This window comes from Pseudorasbora parva, chromosome 23, assembly GCF_024679245.1.
Source record: "Pseudorasbora parva isolate DD20220531a chromosome 23, ASM2467924v1, whole genome shotgun sequence".
Lineage (NCBI taxonomy): Eukaryota > Metazoa > Chordata > Actinopteri > Cypriniformes > Gobionidae > Pseudorasbora > Pseudorasbora parva.
The window spans coordinates 9,270,713-9,294,831 of NC_090194.1; the positions used below are offsets into that span (position 1 = coordinate 9,270,713).

Below are 24,119 nucleotides of genomic sequence, written 5' to 3' on the forward strand. Positions count from 1 at the left end.
TTGGCACAGTCACTTTTATATGTTTTGAAGAAACATGCTTTTTAGTATGGTTAGTAAGGTTTTTTAGTAAGGGTTAGTTCAACCAAAAATAAAACATTCTGTCATTAATTACTCACCCTCATGTCGTTCGACCTTCTTCTTCTTCATCTTCAGGTACACAAATTATTATTATTTTTATGAAATCCAAACCTTTCTTACCACAAATAGACTGCAACGTTTTAAGGGCCAGAAATTTAGTAAAGACATCGATAAAATAGACCATGTGACTCCAGTGGTTCAGCCTTAATGTTATGGAGTGACGATAACACTTCCGGGTTCTACGCCAGAATGCTGGCTCTGTATTGGCCAGTTCGCCGTGTTGACCAATACAGATCCGGCATACTGATGTAGAATCCAGAAGCGCGGCACTGCGTTTACTACGTGAACAGCGTCAAAGACTGACATAGAAGAGAAACAATTGTTGAATAAAGTATTTGTCACTTCACAACATTAAGGTTAAACCATTGGAGTTACATGGACTATTTTAACAATGTCTTTACTACCTGTCTGGGCCAGTCTATGTGGGGTCAGAAAGCACTTGGATTTCATCAAAAATATCTTCATTTGTGTTCTGAAGATGAACAAAGGTCTTATGGGTTGGAACGACATGAGGGTGAGTAATTAATGACAGAATTAACATCCAGCAAATGTAAAACTCTGTTTCTTGAGGGTATATGGGTTGAAGAGGGCAGAACTCATATCTAGTAAAGAAGACCGGTTAAAGCTGATGGTAAACTGATAAACAAAGTGTCCTTTTACGTCAGCAAAAAGGTCAGTGTGTGTTCTTGCTGAAGAATATTAAAGGGCTGATTAAATAATTAATATTTGTTTGCAAATGTCTGGTAATAACACTCAAACCAATAACATGTTGTTAATGAGTTAAAAGCAATACAGTAAATGAGCTTCTTTATTATGAGTTGTGTTATTATGGGATGCTTAGCTTCATCTTAAGTCTGATATAATAAAATATTATATTTCACAAAGGTGCAATATGTTTTTCCAGCAATCATTTGTACTGTCTGTACTGGGTTGCTGCTGCAGAAACGCAGATAATTTAAGCGTTGATGTTTAAGTCTTTTATTCCAGTAATACTAGTGTTAGACATAAAGTGACGCCTCGCTGGACTGCCTGACTCAGTACTGCTGTTCCAGCCAAACTTCATTAGAGGCACATAGTTGAAAGCAATATCAGATGTCAGCGAAACAGCAGTGCCCCATAGACTACAGTAACTGAAGCTGCAGGCTAAAAAGAGTGATTCAAGTGTTAGACTGAGTCTAATCTGCTTTAAACTATTAAAAGTCCCCCAGCGCTGCCTCCAGACACCCACCCTTACACAAAAACACAGTACGACAGCATTTCCAGCCCACCTGCTGTAATTCGCCAAGTAGTGCACATCTAGAGAAGTTTTTAACCAGGCCTTTTGCTATTTTATGCATTTTAGAAGAATAAAGTAATCAAACCTGTAAAAACAGCACCAATGGAATTATCAAGCAATGTTAAAAAACGGAAATGGCACAATGTGTGGTTTTGGTGGAAGGAGAACAGCCTGATAATTCAGGAAGTGTTCGGCAAGTAACCACACAAAGACTGGCCTGAAAACGTGCCTCTGCTGTGATTAATGTTATATCGTAAAAGACTGAGAATGTCTTGAATAATGCACAATGTGAGGGGTCCGTTTTCGCGGCGACACTGCGCGTGGTTACAGTATGACTGGAAAGATGTTTCTGCTGACCTCGATTCCATCCTCATGCACAAATCCCAGGTGTCTTTATGCTGTCAGACACACACTAAATTGCTTTATCAAGTGGCCCCTTATGTATTTATGAATTCTGTGTGTGGATTGCGTGCCGTGAACGAGGGCCTGCGCTTGTGTGTGGTAAATGAATAATAGACGGGGCGGAGGGGAAATATGGACGAGTTATACAAGCAGGCCTCGGGGTGGATGAGGGCGGATAAACTTCCCCTTCATCCCTCTTTTGACAAAACACCCCGGAGAGTCACCAAAACATGCTGATTTGTTCAAACACCACAATTTCTTATGGTAAAAGCAAGGCCTATGGAAGGGAAAAGTCACAGTAACATGCACAGTAGGTAAAAGAAGGTTTCTTAGAAAACACCTCCCTTCTGCGACAGACCATCTCCTCTCCTTCTTTGTGTTTCCCTTTGTGGGCTTTACGCTATCCTCATTATAGAAAAGCGACACAGTCGTATGGCTGCTCTATCGGCATCGATTTCAGCGGTCATTGATGAAGAGCCTTCCCTCAGGAGTCGTCAAACTTCAAAACTGCGCTCAGAAGTCTTTGTTAGCGAGTTTCCACAAAGTGACACTGAAAAGAAATAAAAGTGGCCTTAAAATGAGAGGCCAGGTCTTGTTATGAAATATTGACAGTCTGACATTTGCTCTGTATGGTCTGTGTTTTCATTCGGTCTTCCGTTCCTCTTTAGATCCAAAGAGATGAATATGCCTCACTTCCTCTTTTCTATTACTCGCATTCAATATGTACCAAGTTTTTTTCAATATTTACAGAAACTTAAAAAATTTACCCTCATGCCATTTTTTAACCTTTTCAAAAGCATACAATATAATAACAATAATTAAAAAAAACAATATAGCTACATTAAATATCTCCTTTTTGAACAGGTTCATTCTGAGCCTCTCTTTGAGTTATTAGTAACCCTTTCTTTTCAGTCCTTCTTTTTTTGTTACTCTTTGATTGTGTCTGAAGTTCTCTCCTATTCTTGATGTGAAGAAAATTATATTTTATAGTCAACGGGCCTCTGTATATGCTGCTTTCTCATGTCTGTGGAAACAATTTTTCCCCCTCCATCCATCAATCACAAGATACAAGCTCGCTCTAAACTATTCATTTGAAGAAATGCGTGAAGAAAAAAAATGTGGTTGAGTAATGGGCATGGCCCAGCTGTCTGTCATTCTTAGCAGTACCTGTTTGACTCCACTCATTTGAAAGATTCATGATTTCTGTATCCTTCAGCTTACTGGAAATTGGAAAATGTAACACCAGCACATAAGGGATTTTTTTAATGTCCAAAGTGTCAGTGTTTTATAGAGCTGCCGGCTGCACCAGTCACTGTAGGGGGTCTGGGGTTTTACTGAACCGCTGTGTGAAACAAGGCCTGGGGAGACGGGGAGAATATTTAAAGATCATATCCTTTCCACTCTTAAGAGAAATGTGACAGAATGTGTGAAGGGTTGAGGCATTTGTGCATTGTGACCTCGGGATGAATTGTTGCATATTGACTCGAATTTGTGTTTGGGAAAAGGGTGCGAGTGTGTGTTGTATTGGTTGTTTGTTGAGCCAGAAATATTACTTGTCATTTTTCTTGAGTAGAAAGGTTCCGGAATCTCTTTTATATTTAAGCTTCATCTGTTTACAGGCTCTCATTAATTATTTGGAATATATTTGACTATCTAGACTTTCATAAAATTTCTGCTTATTAAAAAATATTTTTACAGCTCAAAAATTTTAGGGGAACACTTAATCATCATAGTATCACCAAGTCAGTTCTTCAGGGATTTCAAAAGCATAAGTGATTGTCAATCTGTTTCGCTTGCTTTGGTGCAAATTCCCAACATAGGAATGGTTTTGGAGGTGGTGTCCATAGACAATTGTTCTCTCTTTATCCTTCCTGACTGATTGGTCTTTAGGTTTGTTGTTTTGTTAGGGTCCTTGTCACTGTTTGTAGTGTGAGGTAGTACCTACAATCCAATAGGTTTGCACAGGCAGTCCTGCTTCTCCAGGATGGCACACCCATATGTGCCATCGCAAGGACGTTTAGTGTTGTCTCCCAGCACAGTTTCAAGAGCATGGAGGATATGCGGGAGACAGGCTGTTAGATGAGTAGAGCTGGACAGGAATGTAGAAGGACAACAACCCAGCAGCAGGACCGGTATCTGCTCCTTTGTGCGAGGAGGAACAGGAGCACTGCCAGAGCCCCACAAAATGACCTCCAGCAGGCTACTGGTGTACATGTTTCTGACCAAACTGTCATGAGGGTGAAGTGAGGATCTGCACCATGCAGCTCGAATGGCATTTGCAGGAGAACACCATATTTAGGAAGTCACATTCTCTTCATGGAAGACCCAATGGTTCCCTTACTGCTGTTAGGTACCTGGATGAAATGCTTAGAGCCGTTGTCAGACCTTATGCTGGTGCAATGGGCTCTGGGTTCCACCTGGTGCATGATAATGCCCGGCCTCATGGGGCTGGAGTGTGTAGGCAGTTTTTAGATGACAAAGGATTGATGTCATTGACTGGCCCTCACATTAACCAGACCTAAATCCATTTATTTTAATGATATACTACTAATATTTTATTTATAATAGGCTACTAATATTTATTATATTATATATATCAAAAAAATACTTTGGCATACATTTAAATGTATGCCTGCCATGGTGTTTCTTATTTGTCACCTCTGATTTAGATGCATGTCATCAGCCGATGCGCTCTAGGTATCGGCTATTAAAAGGTAAAGCATTTAGTTTCTGCGACATATTACTTTTTAAAATAGATATTATTTTAAATTGTAGTTATACTTCACACTGTTTTTACGGTATTTTGATCAAACAAATGTAGCATTTTCGCATTTCAAAAACATTTTAAAGTCTTACTGGCCCCAATATTTTGAACAGTAGAGTACATAAAAATACATCGTTGTATATTAAAAATATTTCATTTAAAAATTGATTATTTTATGGTGGGGCCACTGGACAAAAATAGAATGTTATTTTGAGCCATGCACAGGTATAGTTGCATAATGTTCAGTCTACATTTACACATGAATAAAAGACATCACACATTTCAAAGTGTGACTTTGGTTTAAGTTTCTGTATCACAAAGAGGAAGGTCTCTGTGATAATTTGTTTAGACAAACCAGAGCGGTTTTACTTCTTGTTTCTTATAGTCTTGCGTTTGAACGAGCATTTGCTTCCTGATTCACTCTGACATTCCATTTTTCAAATCACAAAATTGTTGAAAAAAGAAATGGACTGGAAATATTTCCTTTTTTTTCCGTTTGAAACTTAATCTCAAAGGTGCTTTCATGCCCGTAAGGCTCAGATGAAGTCTATCGAGCGAGGACTCGTCAAGCGACTACCATTAAGATGAATGCTCCCACTAACAGATTCTTTATCTTCTTGATTTAGACTGATTTGAGGAAAAAGAGAGAAATGTTTAAATTCTCATACTTTGCAGACATGACCTTTCCCAGCATACTGATCAAATCCGAGAGAGTAGAGGTGCTCTCACTTACAAAGTCAACCGTTAAGCCACAGTCGCTCTTAGTTGGCCTTTTGATGGTTAATGAGGTTTGATTTGAATCCGATCCGTCTGTTCACCTCAAATCAAGTCTCTGGTTTTGAATATCATTTATTTGTAAGGTCAAAATAAAAAAAATTTTGTTCATCCATGAAACTATGCTTACTAGCGCATACTTATTGTGAACAGAGGTGATTGCTTTTACAGCTCAGCTGGGCCTTTTTGTTCATTTTAAACAGAGCATCTCCAAAACTGCCACTCTTGTGGGGTGTTCCCGGTCTGCAGTGGTCAGTATCTATCAAATGTGGTCCAAGGAAGGAACAGCGGTGAACTGACAACAGGGTCATGGGTGGCCAAGGCTCATTGATGCACGTGAGGACTGTGTGGTCCGATCAAACAGACAAGTTACTGCTCAGGGAGTTAATACTGGTTTTGTAAAGGTGTCAGAATACATAGTGCATTGCAGTTTGTTGCATACGGGGTGCCAGTCAGGGTGCCCATGCACCTCGCGATTTACAGGACTTAAAGGATCTGCTGCTAACATCTTGGTGCCAGGTACCACAGCACAACTTCAGGGGTCTATATCCGAGAGAGTAGAGGTGCTCTCGTTTAAAAGGTCAACCATTAAGCCACAGTCGCTCTTAGTTGGCCTTTCGATGGTTAGTGAGGTTTGATTTGAATCCGATCCGTCTGTTCACCTCAAATCAAGTCTCTGGTTTTGAATACAATTTATTTGTAAGGTCAAAGTAAACTTTTCTTGCTCATCCAGAAAACTATTTGCATACTAGCACCCACAGTCACGTATTGTGTGCGCAGGTGATTGCGTTTACGGCTCAGCTGGGCCTTTTTGTTTATTTAAATGATGAGCAGGTTGGTGCCGAAGAATTCTGGCATAATCACTTTAAGGAGGGTAAATCAAATATTCCCGATTAAATGAAAAACAAACACAACAGTGCCTCTTTGTAATGTGAGACAACAAGGTAGAATCGACGAGATGTAATAAAGATGACTCTGAAAAAGCTAGTTTGAGTGGGCGTGATTAGATTTATTAGCTCATTTGCATAAAGATGGTCACTGTTTGCCTATCAAGCAATGACTCATGGGTTAGTAGCGAGGAACATGAAAATACCCAGATGAAATAATTTCCAGTCCTGTTTATGGGCTTGCACTTGATCTAATTTGTTTTCTTCACGTATCAAGTGTTTACCTTATCATTCAGGCCCTTGCTAACATGCTAACATACCAATGAAAATCATCATTTGACTCTTGATTTGAGGTCAAATGAGTGTAGATTTAAGGCACAGGCTTCCTTTTACATGTAACCGAGTGAAAATATGCTAACTGGAAGATTTTTGTTCTGCTATACACATGTCATTGACAAAATGACTAATTGGGTTTCAAGAGGTTCTCTGTTTGTTTTTTTTATTTTAATTTTAATTTTTGTGGCAGCCCGTGAGCAAAATGTACATGAATCCCCAGCTAGGTTGTAGTGATTAATATTGCTCTCTTATCATAGCAGCTGACTCAGAATGTGTGTATATCATTACCTGTAGGGGTTTATATATTCAAAGAGGTCACATGTACTGAATTAAAATGTATGAACTTGATAAAGGTTTGATGAAAAATGAGAATATTTGAGGAATTCTGTTGCCGTACTAGTAAATCCGCCGTCCCAGGTGGGCGGAAGGCAGGGATGGTGCCAGAATATGGGTTCGCTGTGTGGGGTGTTTGTTACAGAATCAACCTGCTCACATCCAATTAGTTTTATTTGTGTCCAATTATGTTAATTGCTGCTCCATGTGGCAAAATATGTTCGTTTTTGAATGGAATTATGCATAACACATGCATTGTTTAACCAATGGCACCTACTGCAAATATATTGCAATAAAACTGAATCAAAGTGCCAGAAGCATTTTCCAGGAAATCATTTATAATTTAGCTGGCCTATTGTATTAATAATTTCATTCGATACCTCCTGCAAGGTTTTCTTTTACAAACAGTCACTCTGAAAAGGATATTAACAGCCATTAAAGGAATAGTTCAGCCAAAAATGAAAGTTCTGTCTTCATTTATTCATCATAATGTCGTTCAAAGCAGGGTTACGCTCTTTCTTCTGCGGATCATATTTTGAAAGATGACTTCTATTGAATGGAATGGGGGAAAAGAACTTGTATTTTATAATTTCTCGTATCATTTTTCGTATATTATGTGTTTGGGTGAACTATTGCATTAATGAAACTGCAGAACATCATTTTAATAAAGTTGTTGTTGGGTTTGTTAAACCATTTGCAAAAACACAATTAGGAAATGTTGAAGAGTTTATGAATAAATAAAAAAGAGCAAAAAATAGAAATAAATACAATGCTGTATCTCACTTGGAGAGTAGTTTCTTGCTAATTTAAGTCCTAATGGTATTCTTTAATTTTTTCACTGCCAAACACAGAATTTCCGGTGTTTCCGCGTTTTCACTGTTAGACGGGATGCTATTCTTCTGAATGAGTACAGACTCTACTAATCAAAACACACATGAGGAAGATATGCAATGTAATGTCGTATGTAAGCAGATGCATATGTAAAATGCATATGTAACGTGATCATCAAAACTAAAAATCTTACTGAATGAAATGAGGACCCAGGATGAGCTGCAGGACTGTGTAAGCATTAGGGGTGTTGATGGACTCGATCTATCCCATCTGTGTTTGATCATCGCTCTGAATCTGATCTGGACACAGTCTTTCACAAAAACGTGATTTTCTCAGGCAGCTTTTTGTTCCAAATGTTGCTTTTTTTATGAAATTGACCCATATTCAAGTGTTAATAAAAAAGGAATGCATGAAGCTAGAATAAAATGTTTTCCAAAAAGCATTTTAGAGAGTCAGCTCTTTCTTTTGATATATTGCATGCTCGGATATTCATAACATAAAATATTCTATGGGCTATTAAAAAAATTTGAAAATGTTTTTTAAATGCTGGTGGGGAAAGAATTAAGCAGATTTCTTAAAGAAATATTTGTCATGTTAGCATGATGCAACAACTGGTTCAAGTAATTGTATATGGGAATTCAACTCTGACCCTGGACCACAAAACCAGTCATAAGGTTTTTTATTATTATTATTATGTAGATTTATCATCTGAAAGCTAAATAGGATTTCCAATGATGTATGGTTTGTTTGGATCAAAAAAATAACTCATTGGACAAACTCAATTTAATTGAGGGCAGGTTTTCCATCAAATAAATATGTGTAGCCCAAAATCATAAAAATCATTTAATCCCTAAATTTACTCTCATAATGTAGTCCCTTCCAAAGCATGCTGGGAACTACTGATCCACTGCCCAGTTAGTTATGTAACACAAATATTTAATGTAGTTTTAACACAAATGTAGCAAAAGTGAAGTAAACTTCAGTTTTAAATATATTAGGTTTACTGAACACAATTAAATTAAATTGTATCAAAATTAGACATGTTTGAGTAAAGTGAACATAATTTAAATGTGTCATATCTATGAAGGGCCTGGACCATTTTTTTGACGTGAGCTTAATATGATTTTTGTTGGCTACTGCCACAAATATAACCATGCACCGGCTGGTTTTGTGGTCCAAGGTCACAAAGAACTTTTCTCCTTCACATGGATGGTGGACGATTCAAACAAGATCTCATTTAGGTACAGTAAGCGTGTCATTTGAATGCGTTTAAATGAAACGGTCGAATGAAAGCTCTGCCATTCTTAAGAAGCCCTTGTGTGACATTTATAACATCTTAAGTGTGTGACTGGGATTAACCTGGATCTAAATCACACTCTGTATGTGTCAGGCACTTATCTCTTTTGATTATGAGCATGAAATATGGAAAGAGGAAGTGTGTGTGAGAGAGGGAAGGATAAAAGGAGAATGGTACTGAAGATGCAACTACAAACAGAATGGAACCAAAGGAAATCAGATTTGTGTGTGAGAGAGAGTGAATGAAAGAGAATCCGTCATATCAAATGCTTCTTTATCACTGTAGCATATCAATATTTAGGACATGAAGCATATGCATTGTCATTTTTTCAGTTTTTAAAAGTTTCTTTTGTGTCTTACAATACTAAAGAAAAAACGCTTAAGCAAAACATGGTCACGTCAAAGTGTCTGAATTATTTTGGTCACAAATTTTTATCCATTTTACTGGTAGTCCACTGTATGAAGAATTTGTGGGTAAAATATGTCACAGTTTGCCTTATTTTGCTATCATCACTTACATAAATGAACTATACACTAGAAAAAATATTTAAAAAATAAGTTACCTGGTTGCCTTAATTTTTAGTTCATTGAAATTACACATTTTGAGTTTATACAATGAACATTTTTGAGAACCGACAACCTTTATCCAAATATTATTAAAAAAAATTGTAAGCATATTGGGTAATTGTGTGTTGTATTTTTGATGACACAGCCAAATTGTGCTATTTTCATGATTTATCATAGTTTTTATGTGGTTCAGACACAATAATATTTATTAAACCAATTTCCTTCATTGTATCAACTCAAGTCTTTAACTTTAATAAACTTAAGGCAACCAGGTTACTTACTTTTTTAAGTTAAATCAACAATATTTTTTACAGTGTAGTTTCCCACTAGTAAAATAATTTTTGGTGTGACTGTATGTATGTATGTGTGTACATATATACACATACACACACACACACACACACACACACACACACACACACAGGTATATTTATTTTGCTTGTATTTAAGGTCATTAGAGGAAGACAGATCATATTTGGGGTATACAAAAAAAACTGATGAAGCTGATGCCCTTTTTTTTTTTTTTTTTTACATTTTCAAATGCAAAAATAAATGTGTTCTTATATTTTCTTCTTTTGGAAAAACAAAGTATATGCATCCTGTGTTTGTCAGTTGATGTCACTCATGGCTGTACCAGTTAGTCTTGTGACTGATATCAGCTCATATTCTCACTCTGGGTAGAATGGAGGATCTTTAATGTGTGTGTGTGCGCGTGTGTGTGTGTGTGCGTGTGTGCGCGTGTGGTGTGTGTGTGTGTGTGTGTGTGTGTGTGTGTGTGTGTGTGTGTGTAAGGGATGCTGATTTTATTTTGCCTCATTTAGGTTCACTAGAATCCTCTGCAGGAGTGGAGAAGTAATGAGCCCTAAACGCTGGATCTTCCTGATTTTATTTCATGTTATTTCATTTGATTTTATGCTATTTATTTCTCCCTCTCACCGGGGCGCTATAGCGCGGCGAGTGCTTGCGGCTACGCTAAATTGCCAAATTACCATTCTGAAACAGCACAAACAGGGTATTAGCAATCAGGATCTATTGCCACGCTGCCACCGCTCAAGCGCTTGAAAGGAGCAGAGCACCGACTTCTGCTTGTGATTTTCACCGCATGTGGCATGACGTTGGTAAAGGACCTCGCTTTAAATATTTAAAGGGCCTGAAGGAAAAAGATACTGTATTGAAATAGATTATTCATATAGGAAATAGTGACAGAGAGATTATGTCACCCAGTTGCCTATTATATGACTTAACCCAACAAATTAAACTAAAAATCAGGAGAACAAACCTTAAAACGCTACATTTTATGTATACACTACACTAAATGTGTACATGTATGAGTAAATAAGATTGTAAACACTTAGCATTTGCTAAAAAATATAACAATTTTAAGTACACAGCACTTAACAGATTTGTGTGGTCTACAGATCTGACATTGCATAAGTTAGTGAACAAATGAAAGGTCAAGCACATCATTTCTATCACCTTTTTTACTTCCCTTTTCTCAGTCTGCTCCATAAAAAAATGGCTGCAAAATGATAATACAGATTTCTTTAAATGATCAGTAGTCCAAAAAAAGATACCTCTAATCCCCACACAAATTTGAACTTCCTCTAAGGAATGTTCTGGAACGTCTAAGGAATGAGTTCAGTTCTGTAGTCCACCAATGGTGAGCGATTTCTTCAGCGTCCATTTGTTTCTCCTCCTGTTGTTCAATCAATCAATGGTATTACAGACAGCAGAATTTACTGCTTGGATTCAGCGGGAGGTCTTTCCCACTGAAACAAAAGTTTAGGGCTCACAACTGTGTGGATAAATCATCCGCACACAAACTAGCCCTACAGCCAGGACATCCTTCATGTGTGTGTGTGTGTGTGTGTGTGTGTGGATGCTGTTCCGTATTTGGTGTAGTATGTCGTGCACGAGTTAGATTTGTTCAACCACAAGTTGTCAAGCATTGTACCAATGATCTTGACCCTTATGATCTGAGCTTTTCCCTGCATCAATAATGCAGGTGTGTTGAATTATTAACGGATGTCCAGAATTTTCAAAATGGCACCTTTTTTGGCTGAAGGAGACTGGTGGCGCTGTCTCTTCTCTTTGCACTTCTTCCTATTCCACTCCTACACAACCCAACCAGACTTAAGGTAATGCATCCCTAGAGGATGCTGCTTTGTCACTGTCAGTCAAAACTTTCCGACAATATCGACCAAGCCTTGAAATGTCTCAAATTCCACCAGAGATTTAGGTAGAAGGCACTCAGCAAATCTCCATATTGAGGGCAATGCTATAATTTCTTCGCTACTTCTTTCAGTTTTGATGACAGTTTGAGTTAGTTCCAAGTTTAGAACAGAAACCAACCAACTCTTCCATTTTTTTTTTACCTTTGTGATGTGTACAAGCAAGCCAATCGCATGAGAAAATGTTACTATTTTACGATGTGGTAATTTTGTACGATTTGATTAGTACAAAAATGTATTTGCATGTAAGCGTTTGCATGATAAACCTAATTGTCAGTTGGGCGTAAGCAACTGTATGAAATAGTATAATTGAGATGATTCAAATTTGTTGGCAAGTGCTATTCGCACTATCTCCACCTAACAAAGTGTCTGCTTGTGCCAAACAAGAAAAAAAAAGATGCTCATATAAAAACTTCTTCAGTGGCGTTATCAGTAAAGCAGGTCTCAAGGCTCTTAGTTTTGGCGTGATCGACACAGGTTCAAATCCGCCTTTTACTCTTTTACCGAGCTCACTCTTCTCCCTTTTCCCATCACATATCACATCAGAAAGGCATGTATTTTCAATAAAAATGTATCACATTTTCTAAAAGTGGAAATAAAGTTCCTAACGAAATGTTTAATAAAGCTAAAAGCATTTCTTGGGTAGGGTTAGGGGTAAGTGTAGGGATGGCTTTTATTGTCCCATTAAGGCGGCATCCAAGTTTAATAGATATAATAATTTACATTCCGTTATTATTGTATCCTTTTAATGTACAACAATACTAAGATGAAAATAGTATATATCTGTCAAAATAAAGTATAAATTGCATGTAATTACTATTTACACATATTGGAAAGAGCTGCTACTTTTACATTGTGTAAATATAATATTGAAGCATCACATTTTAGAGGCTAAATCATGCTGAAGTCACATTTAAAGGCTGCATACATCTTTAAAGTGTGTGTAATTTAAGAAAGGTAAATGTATAGATATTTAAAAAAATAAATCATTTACCTGTTGAGAGTGTCTGACAGTCCTGTATATGTATAGCTGAGCTCCAAAAGATCAGTAATGAAGTGGCTTTGACAGTTAGAGATTTGAAAAAGAAAAAGGCGGGAATACCATTTCAGCATATAAAGGGTTCTTCAAGACGATAGGTACTAAATAAAACTGTTACTACGTGTAAAGAACTTTTAAATAACCATCTTTTTTTAGAGTGTAGTTAGTAAAAGGTAAGAGGAGTGAAGAAGCTCACTAATAGCTAAACTGTTCAAGCCGTTTAATCTGATAGCGAGAGAGCCTTTTTCTCTGTGTTTGCAGTCAAGGGACAACCAGACTACGTACAAAAGAGTTTGTACAGCATAGTGACCAAACGCAGTTTGTCCATTTAGGGCTACTGTAGAAACATGGTGTCGCAAAATGCAGACTTCAATGTAAGGGGGCCATTGGTGTACGGCTCATTCTAAGGTAAAAAAAAAACAACAACAACAACATAATGGTTCATTATGTAAGGTCTTAAAACAGCACTGAAAATATAGTTATGTATATTATATTGCATTTCTGTCAATAGATCCTCTTACTGGACCTTTAAGATAAATTTGATTTATGGGACCAGAGTTTGGGTTTGTTGGTAAGCAAATAAACCGAATTGATGTGTTTATGCATTCAGAGCACTAACAAATGATTCACAGTTCACTGTGAGGTGAATTTGACAAAACACCTCTAGATTCTGCTCAGAGGGCGAAGCTGAAAGATTTGTGAAGTTTTTTTCTCCTTTTGATTTCTTTCCTCTTAGACGTTTAACACACACTTGGGTTCAAGTCTCATCATCCCCCTGTCTTTGAACTATGCCAATCGAATTTCAAAGAGTGCTCACTTCCCTCCTGATTGCAACAATTATCAGAAAGACCCCTAACCCCACTAGACTGTCTGTCAGGTTCATAGAAACACGTACTGGATGTATAGAAATGCTCCACGCTGCCAGGTGCTTTGTCATTGTGCGCTTGTTTTCGGTGGAAAGTGTCATTTGAAACATTTAGGAGCCATTTTCCGGCTTCAGTCTATAGTATTGCGTTGTGTTATTGTGTTGTACTCAATAATTGAGCATTATAAGCACTCAGGCTTGATGGTATATAAATGGATAGCTTTGTTTGAGTGGATGCTTCTGGTGCACAAACATGTCAGAAGATGGGCAGAATTAGGAGGGTTTGTTTGTTCAGTCATTCAGCGGGCACGGACAGCTTGTTGTGTCTGGCTAATTGGGAGTCTGTAGCAGAGAGCTCTTTGGTCTGATCAATAGCCATTCACCAAGCAATAACATAACCGAGGATTGTGGCTCTGCTCGTCTGAGACAGGCTGACACGGATTCCGCAAAACAATCCAATATTTTTCTTGTGCTCATAGCACTGTCAGTCTTAGTTTTACAAAAGCAGGTTTTCCACGAATACTGTACTATTTGTATTCCATGAAAGAAAGAAAAAAAGGTTAGATGAAAACTGTTCTTGTTTCTTGTTTTTGTGAGAAAAATTGCATGTTAGATCATGATTGTCTGCATCTGCCTTTAAAATTGATGTTTTGACCTGTCCTTCCTCAGAGGTCTTGACATTCTAACCTGTGTTTAACAATTAAAATTATACAGCAATCATAAGTTTGACAAAATCTGTTGAATTTAATTACAAAATTTAATTAACTTATTACAATTACTAATATTTAGCTTAAGTGCAGTAATTGCAATAAACATTATATTTAGCTATGCAATACTATTTTGGATTGCATGATTTTACAATGAATGCTATATTTTAATACATACACCAGAAGATTAGTATGTATTATATATTTTTTTATTATTATTAATAATAATAATAATAATAATAATGTTTTTTATTTGAAAGATTTAGAAAAACAAGCTGAAAGATTAGCAATATTCGAGGTATTTAAGAATTATGTATTCTATATAATATAATTTGTATATTTGGATGTTATTGATTTTTTAAAAAATACTCGTTACAATTTCTACACGTCAAGAAGAGAAATATTTGTTTCAATTTTCAATTTTTTTAGATGGATTGTATTTTTGACATTCAGCATCAAGAAAAATGATGTGATATGAGTCACACATGAGTGTAACAGGAAGTTGTAAATATGCGGTTATGTAACAACACTTGTTAAAGACATGTCAGTGGTATTAGGTGAGCTGTGTATGTTTGGTATAATAGCACTGGCCTGTATGTGCAGCTGAATATTGCCGGGAGTGTATCCTGAGCCTCTGTAGTCCGTAGTGGATAGTGTTTGCAAATGGCAAGCATTCTTGAATGTTTTTTTGGTTCAAGTGGCTCATTGTTGTGAATCAGACAGATATGAATGAGATTTCCGCAACAGGATGATCAGTATGCTAGTTTGACACATTTTACACCCTCTTGAAACTGGCCTGTTCTAATCGAATGTTTTCTCCTCCTGCCCTTCTCTTCCTCTCCTTCCGAACCTGTCTGTCCTTCCCTGTCTTCCTTTCTTCCTTCCTTCCCTCCATCCTCTCCATCCTTCTCCTCCCCATCACGCTCTGCGATTCCAGTGGCGGCAACGAAAAACAAAGTGAGAGGTGAGTTGGATCCTCCATCTTCCCTGCTGTTTGATAAATGGGGAGACACCATTCTCAATAAGCTGAACAGAGATAGCCGCCTTATCACTGCTATGAGCCAGGCAGGCAGTTCCACCGTCCTGTTCCTTTCCACGCGCCCATTATTTTTGCTATTTACTACCCCTCTCTACCCTAGCCCTCCTCAAACCACTCCTTCCCTTGCTTTTCTTTCCTTCCTTTGCTATCCTTTCTTCCTTGTCATTTTTTCCAACTAACAGGAAACTTCAACACTCCACAGAGCTTAGTCGCATGTAGTGACCTGTAGCATGGCTAACCTTAGTGTGAAATGACTCTAAAACATAATATGACCATTTCATTTTCGTTGTATCAATCGGTTTGTCTGTGATTGTTCCTGACAGACATGTTTTTCAGTGACTCTCTCTGCAGGTTACACTGTTAAATGACTGTCTTTATGAGTGAGTCACTGAATCATTCATTCACAACACTGATTCATTCATACAAGCGAGTCATTGAATCATTCATTCAACCTGTTTGTTCAAAAGCGAACAAAAGTGAAACATTCAGTTCAGTCATTCATATATCATTGAAATGCTCATTTAACAGATTCATTCACAATACCACTACCGTTTGTTACTCAGAGATGTGGTTCTTTTGTGACTGTTTGGCAGAGCAAAAAAGGAAATGACAATAGTGTGTCTAAAATGGAAGTTACTCAATATTAACCTCTAATTCAACTGTTGCATAAATCAAGTGTAGCGTCAACTTTCCGCTGATTCACGTCTACCTATAGGAAAACAATGCCCATCACAGCACCTATATATAAGGTCCATTCAGTATTATCAGTAGCTTTATCATGTTAATCAGGAGCTAATTTCCCTCCTCCATCCCCAGCTCCTCTCGTCCAGTCAGGTCTTGGCCTTCTGATATTCCTCTTTTAATCAGACTCACTTTTGTTGAATTATGTAGTACATTAATGACATCTGCAATACATTTATTTTGGTTCTTTTCTGTTTATCCTAAGGGGAGTTATCGTTGCTTTCCCTGCTCTTATCCACATACTCAGTGGTTCTTGGCTTGTAATCATAAGAGGTGCCATATCGCATTTTATTTCTTCCTCAATAATGGTGCTAAGCAGCAACAGTAGTTCTTTGGCATGTAAAGAACCTTTAAAGGGGCTTGAAAGGTTGTTTGTACGGCAGTGGTGCTTTATAGCACCTTTACCACCCCAAAGAACCGCTGAAGAACCATACAGGGGCTCAACAGGTTCTGTATATGGTTACGGTTCTATATAGCACCTCAGTCATCCCAAAGAACTGGTGAAGTACCACTAAATCACCAGGAGGTCATTTCATTTTTGACCTTGTTTTTTACAAACTATGTTGTACACAAACTGTGTGTGTGCGTGCGTGCGTGCGTGCGTGCGTGCGTGCGTGTGTTAAGCTGCGTGGAGGTAGTTCTTGCCCAGAACAGAACCATAGCACCAATCCAAACTGAATCCTTATTGTGGACCATCTTTGATGATAGTGGTCCTACAACAAACGCATTCACAAGAGCCAAATCATATATAGGTAAACCACTGACACAGAAGGAAAGGTGGGAACTGGCACAGAAGGAAATTTACAGTTTTTATTTATTTTTTATTTATTTTGGCGAAATTTTGTCGGTATTTGCATACAATTCGAAATACATTGAGAATGTCCAAAACTGTGCATGTAAAAATGTTTTGTTTGTTTTCATTCAGCCACGGTTCGTCTGTATGGGCAGGTGGCAGAGCCCAAATCAAATATTGATCCAAACATAGGCCTTTATATACAATACATTAATAATAAATTGTAAATGTTATCAGCATTTTCAAGATTATTTTAAGTCGTAAAGTGACCAGGATTGGATTTGGCTGGCATTTATTCGGCATGCATGTATTTGTGATACTAAAAGTTGATTTATACTTCTGCGTCGGACCTGTCACGTAGCCTCTACACCTTAGGCTACGCAGCAATTTTCATGTATACTTCTGAGTCCATGTCCGCGGTGTACCCTGAGGGAGGGGGTCTGACAGACCAATCACAGCGCTTGCGGTCCGCATAGAATTGACGCATTGTTACGTTTTTGGAGAGGTGCACATCAGGGTACATCATAGGCTACACATGCAACACACAGCTACGGCGTACACTCGACACAGAAGTGTGGCAGCTGGTCTCGGAGCCCTCCCCTGCTCCACAGCACCCCACGAATCAAAATCTGTGGTGAATATATTTTACAACAACTTTGGGATGGAATAAATGCTACATTAAGGCAATTCTAAGATGGGATTCTATTCATTTGTTGTGTAATAAAGTATGTCAATCATCATTAGAGCGACAGCTAATGCACGATCATTAGAATTCTGTCAAAAGTGTGTCTGATGTGTTATTTGAATATACTGATGAGCAATCAGAATATGAAGCTTACAAAATGGTTATCAAACTATCGCTAAGACACAAAATCTGCCCTACCTAAATGTATATATTACTTAAATAGATGCTTTCTAGCTGATGCTAAAAGTTTAAATGCGTGCAGAAAAGTGATTTGTCATCAAAGAAACCATTGACAAGCCTGTGCCTGTATCAAAATCCAAGGCATTTCATCTTAGATGTTTACTGTATGCTGAGCATTAAACTGACCCTGTGTTTTACAGCTGTATGCGTTTCATTTTATTGTGACAGTGCGTCCTTCAGACGCGGCTGTATAATTTCACGGTTGCTGTTTGCCACGTAGTTAGACATTAAATTTAAAAGATAGCTACTCTCATTTAAGTGGTTCAGAGAGAGGCAGTGAAATATTTATAAGGGGAAGTTCACAGAGGTTGTGTGTGACTTGGTAAGCCACAGAAAAGTGAGATTGCTTTGATTGCCCACAAACAAATCCTTTAACGCAGTCAATTGGGTAAAAAAAAAAATAATTCTACTCCACTACAGCCAGCAAATTCCCAGGTATTCATTGTTGCAAACGTAGCATTTAACGGTTAAAAAGCTGTAGGCACAATGAAAATGTTACACCAGTGTATTGCTGTGTAATACTACACCACTACTTGTAAAAAGTAGCTTGTTATGAGAAAGCTAAACTGTTGTGCTGTGTTTAGTTACTTGCTCTCCCAACACTGCGCAAAATGAAAATCTTGCCTGTGCAATAGATCTGAATGTGACATTTGTTAGCTCTCCCAGAGGTCTGCCTCATTTTTTGAGGAAGAAAAACTATCACTGCAAATATTTGGAGTCAGGTAGATGAAATGAGGCCTGTGTGTACAGAATGAGTGAGACGCTATCAGCGACTGACTCCTCTAAACCACCTGCTCTCCTCATGAATAATGCACGAGACTATGTACTATTCACACACTCACCTCAGATGGCAATTTTACCTGCATGCCATCTGCCTGCAGTGGGACCCTTCCCCGTTCCGCACATGGCATTGTGTGTGTGTTTGTGCTCGGCGAGCAAAAGAGTTGTTTTTGTCAACGACACTTTCATAGGCATCGCTCCTGTTCCCATTTGTCGCAGTAAATTACAGCATTAAAAAGAGAAAGGAAAAAAAAACTTGCTACAATTAAGAAACTGTGATTGGGATGTTTGTTTACAATGGCAAGAGCAGCTGCACACTGGTCTAATTGTGCAAATGGAAGTGGAACCGCTGAGGCCAGTTCATTTGTTGTTTGCTAATTGATTAGATTTCTCTAAATCAGAAATTGCAGTGCTTCTTCAAAACTTTGTGTCCGCATTGTTCACCGATGATTTCTGTTTGCTTTGACTCCCGTGATGCGCACGTATAGCTCATTAGACACTTTAGCAATTAGTGCTGTGACTGGTTAAAGTTGATGTGTGTAATTTAATAAATTAAATACTTTTTTCTGTTCCTAGCTTAATATGTAGAAACAACTATAACAAAGCTATTTCTAGGGTGGTTTATTAAAAAGGTGTGAACACTGTCTCTGTGGTAAACCTTCCCAATACAGCAACATTTTCTCTGCAAATGGATTGGGGCAGCACTTTCTGGATGTACACCATCTAATTTTTTCTGTTCATTGCAATTTGACCTCAGGCAGACTGTGTAAATTGCAGTGCTCCTGGCTGTTGATTGGTTCTTCATTTGGATGACCATCATACACACACACACACACACACACACACACACACACACAAAATTACAGTTTGCATCTTTGAGTTGCAGTTTTTTTGAGAGAGAGAGAGAGAGAGAGAGAGAGAGAGAGAGAAAGAGAGAGAGAGAGAATGTACTTTCAACCTACAAGCTACATTGAGTTAGAAGAACTGAATAATTATATAAATACAATTTTTTAAGTTGATTACTCAAAAAAATTAAGTCGCTCCTACTACTAGAGTTGTAGCCCTGGAACCAATTAATCTGGTCTATTTAATTCATTTCAAATCAACAGCTATCATAGCACCTGCTAACATGCTTTAATGAACATAGTACTTGTCATTATCGCAGTCAGTATATCGAGTCAATGTGTTTACCTTCAGCACAATGGTAACCACAAAAACAGAAACTCTTTTAAATGTCAAACATAATGGCACTAAACACTAACAGATCTTTCCCTTCATTAAAAACAAATAAAGTAATACTTAAAGTGACGATCCAAAAATGAAAATTAGCCCATTATTTAGTTCTCAACATGCTTTGACTGGATAAAGAGAATACATGTTGAGAATAAAGGGATAGTTCAGCCAAAACTTTTTATTAACCCATGATTCACTCCCCCTCAAGTCATCCTAGGTTTATATGACATTATTCTTTCAGACAATTGTCCTAGCTCTTCCAAGCTTTATAATGGCAGTGAATGGCTGTTTCTGTTGAAGTCTATAAAAGTGCATTTATATCATAAAAGTGTTCCACACAGATTTGGGGGAGAGGGTGGGGTAAAAAATATCCATATTTAAAACTTTACAAACTATATTTTCTAACTTCCGCTAACTGTCATACGTTCACGAGGGACTGGCAGTCCAGCGTATGACATAGGACGCTCCGGTGAGAATATACTAGTTCTCACAAGAACCAAGTTTTGTTTTGCTCTATCCTCGACGCCTGTGTCCTATGTCACGTACGACAGTAAGCGTAAGTTAGAGGATACAGTTTGTAAAGTTTTAAATATGGATATTTTTCTTACACAAGCACCAGAGCTGTATGGGTTACATTTATGATGGATATGCACTTCTAAGGACTTTTATTCTGTTCCTTTAAAAACAGAAACAGCCATTCTCTGAAACCTAGGATGACTTGAGGTTGAGTAAATCATGGGCTAATTTAAATTTTGGGGTAAACTATCCCTTTTATCTCGACATTTGTTCTCCTTATCCAGTCAAAGCATGTTGAGAAATAGAAATCCACTGCCTAATTTCCAAAGTTATCAAGACAATTTCATTAAGTTACTACAATCCATTTTTTAAAAGTAGCAATTTGGTTAAATGAATTGACATTAATAAGTTGATGTAATAATCAACAGTATTATGTCAACAGAATTCTAAAAAAGAATGTTTGCAATTGAAAAGGTTTAATTAAAACAATAAATTAGAATCTTTAACTTGCAACCATACATTTATTGAAGTTGTTAACATTTCATAATCATGACAGGGACAGGCACGACACTACCTAAAATTACCAAATAAACACACATGACGGTATTTTTGAGAGCAATAATCCAGTTTAACACTGGCAGGGTGTATTGAAATCAGCTAGGCCGTACTATTAATTTCTAATCTGTGTCTTTCATCCTCTTCTGCTCAGTGTCCCAAAGCTCTAATTAACTCCTCAAACATTATTTTCGCCCCTAGGGAAAGACTCTGAGTGCTGAATGAAAAGAATATCAAAGATTAGCCCTTCCATTTTCACCAGTGCCCCTGCTGATGCCCACTGGGAGGAAGCAGTGAGACCCCACCCACAGCGATGAGAACTCTACATATTAATCTCACTGAGTATAGCTGGAACCACAGAAATCTCCAGAAGGAGCTTGAATGATGTTAGCTAACTGTGTGATTTGTATATATACATTTCTGAAATGCAATTCTTTGACACGGTCACCTCTGATAATAGATCACTCTAAATAGAAATGTGAACACATGTATTTTCTCTACAGCTGCTTTAAAATATGTATTGTGAAAAGAGCTATACAAATAAATGTGAATTGAATTGAGTTTCTGCTGTTTTGTCCCCGTATAGCACTGTCAGCGCATCTTAAAATGCAGAGGTTGGATACATCGGTCTGGGATTTGCATTGTCAGCACCTGGCAAAGCTTGCCAAATTGGCACCTGTTTATGCACTTCATGCTTGGCACACAGCAACCTGGGAACATAGACTTGGCATCATACCCGAATGGATGTGCTTTTTTGGGGCTTGCGCTGTCTGGTAGACCTCAGACATGAATTAGTCTGTTTCATTTGTCCTCAAATCCTGGCTAATGATGATTGAATCCGTCTAGTTGAGATGGTTGGTTAAATCAAACTTTCAGGCATCGGTCTTGAGCTGGTCCACATATATGCCAGGATTTTTAATGCTCCATTTGTGTCATATCACACTTGAGGATACGTGCCAGTGTAAAACGCCCTAATTAGCATTTGTTCCAACAACAACCGTCCATATTAGAGTGATCCCACCTACGTACAGCGGTGCGATCACATTAGTGAAATTTTCAGGAGCATCGTAGTGTAGCGATTTATACACAAAAGTCAGCTTTCTCGTGATCAATGTGGTGATTTTGCATTTGAACCAAGCGGCAACCTCCCGGCGTTTCTCTTGAAGCCAATACAGAAGTAACTTAAACTGCACTTCCTCGACTGGCCACTAGGGACAGGCTCCAAAAGGGAGCAAAATCTCATTGAGCCCAATGTTAAACTGCCCAAATTTACAGCTGAAAAAAACATGTTTACAGCCTGGTACAAATTTTGGTTTTGGTCTTTGGTTTTTGCTAGACAAATCATACTAATTTTTACGGGTGAGGCCATACAAATTAGCCAACTCATAAAAATATGTACAAATTGGCCGGGAGATAGCGTTGGTTCTGGGAGAGATAGCACTGTGCTTTCATCATAATACGTAACCTTAACTTGTACAGTAATTGAGTGAGCAGCAAATCTAGTGGGAAGAATACAACTAATACTTTCCCTCGGATCTGATTGGTCAAGCACCTTTCCAATCGGGTTTATAGAATACAAAGGTTGGGATCTGGAAATAAAAACAAGTGGCAGGACTAATTGTTGTATAAAAGTAAAAATGTGGTCACATTTACTGTTGGCTAAATTTTGCATTTAAATAATTTCAGAAGGAATCCACAGAACCAGGAGTTTCGCATAAGAGAGAGAATTTTTTTTTGCTGTTTATTTTGCTCAATAACTAAGCAACCTGTAAAGACAAACATGTTGTGAGGTACCAGGTTGTTAATTGATAGTATATGCTTTAGTTGAAGCCATCCATTCACTTAATTTCAATGTATGTTTTCATATAATCATGATTAACAGTAGAATTTTTGGTGAAAAATCCTTTTGGAAAAATAAATGGAAAAAATACTTCCGGAACCCACGCCGCTGAAAAAGGGGGCAGGCACTAATGCACTCAATTTACAGTCCCACAGTTCTATTGACAGTCGCGGTTCTATCGCTGTGTTTGCAGTGTTCCAGTTTATGTTCCAATGTGTTTAAATGTGCAAAAATGTGTGTGGTGGTTGATTTGTGCTGAAAAATGTGGGCCGCCTGTCAGCATATGGTCAGGGCTAAAGGTCAAGGACATGACTACCTCCAGGCTGGCCTCGGTGTCTCAGCGAGCAAGAGCATTCTTGCTAAAGGTCATCTTGTTACAGTTTTTCGCTGAAAGGTTACAGAGATACGTGGACTCGAAGAGCCAAGACAGATCACTCATGCAACTGATTCATGTTTTGCGTCATCTCAAATGTTGTGAGAGCCTCTAAACATTAGCAGAGTGATGTTGGGAAAATCAAAAAAGCTAAAAACAGCTGCTAAATGTCAGGTGTGTCTTAAATTATGTTTAAATATGTCTGAAGGAAGTGAGGTTCTCTTGTTTTAGATTTCAATGTTGTACTTGAAAATGTTTTCCCAGGTTTAAAGGGGTAAGTAAAAAATGACAGGATTTTCATTTTAGGTTTAGGTGAACTATTCTGTTAAGATTTCTCACAGTTAATGTATTAATTGATATTAAGATCTTGGAAATGTCGTACATGAGTTTCTTTATGTCTCGTGAGACTTTCCCTCTTTGTTTTCTACCTCTCAGTGGGAGAGTTATTGAGGACATTTAGGAGAGACTGAAGCTAATTTTATATTTTGCTCGCTGATTGTTGAGAGAGGGAAGGACGTACACACAGAAAGGAGAAACAGAGGGGAAGAGGAGAATAGGAGACACACATAGAGAGAGAGAGATAGAGAGAGCGAGATCAAAACGCATTAGACAGACCAGATCCCAGGAGAGATCTGTTTCAATCAGACGCCACTGACCACAGAGGAAGGCGGAAGGACTCACTTCATCGTTCTATTAAGTCGACATATTGAGCGTGCTGGTTTTGATCAAATCATCAGAACACAAAAAGTGTCTTAAGAGCAGTATCCCCAAACAAAAGAACGACAAGATAGATGTTTAAAAATTCCCTCTTTGAAAAACTTTTAAAAAGTAAGATTCTTTTTTTCACTACACATGTAGTGTCTAATATGTTTAATATT

General features: G+C 37.9%; 1 protein-coding gene across 7 annotated transcripts in view; it reads left to right on the plus strand.

Moving 5' to 3' along the window:
• Positions 1-24,119, plus strand: part of cadm2a (cell adhesion molecule 2a) — a 604,121-nt gene that overhangs the window by 451,356 nt on the left and 128,646 nt on the right. For 3 of the 7 annotated variants that reach the window (XM_067434027.1, XM_067434029.1, XM_067434031.1), the window contains exon 3: positions 15,384-15,410. The exons of the other annotated variants lie outside the window; for them this stretch is intronic. In XM_067434027.1, the coding sequence (XP_067290128.1) occupies positions 15,384-15,410 (27 nt within the window). The remainder of the gene's footprint in view (positions 1-15,383; positions 15,411-24,119) is intronic. 7 annotated transcript variants of the gene reach the window in all.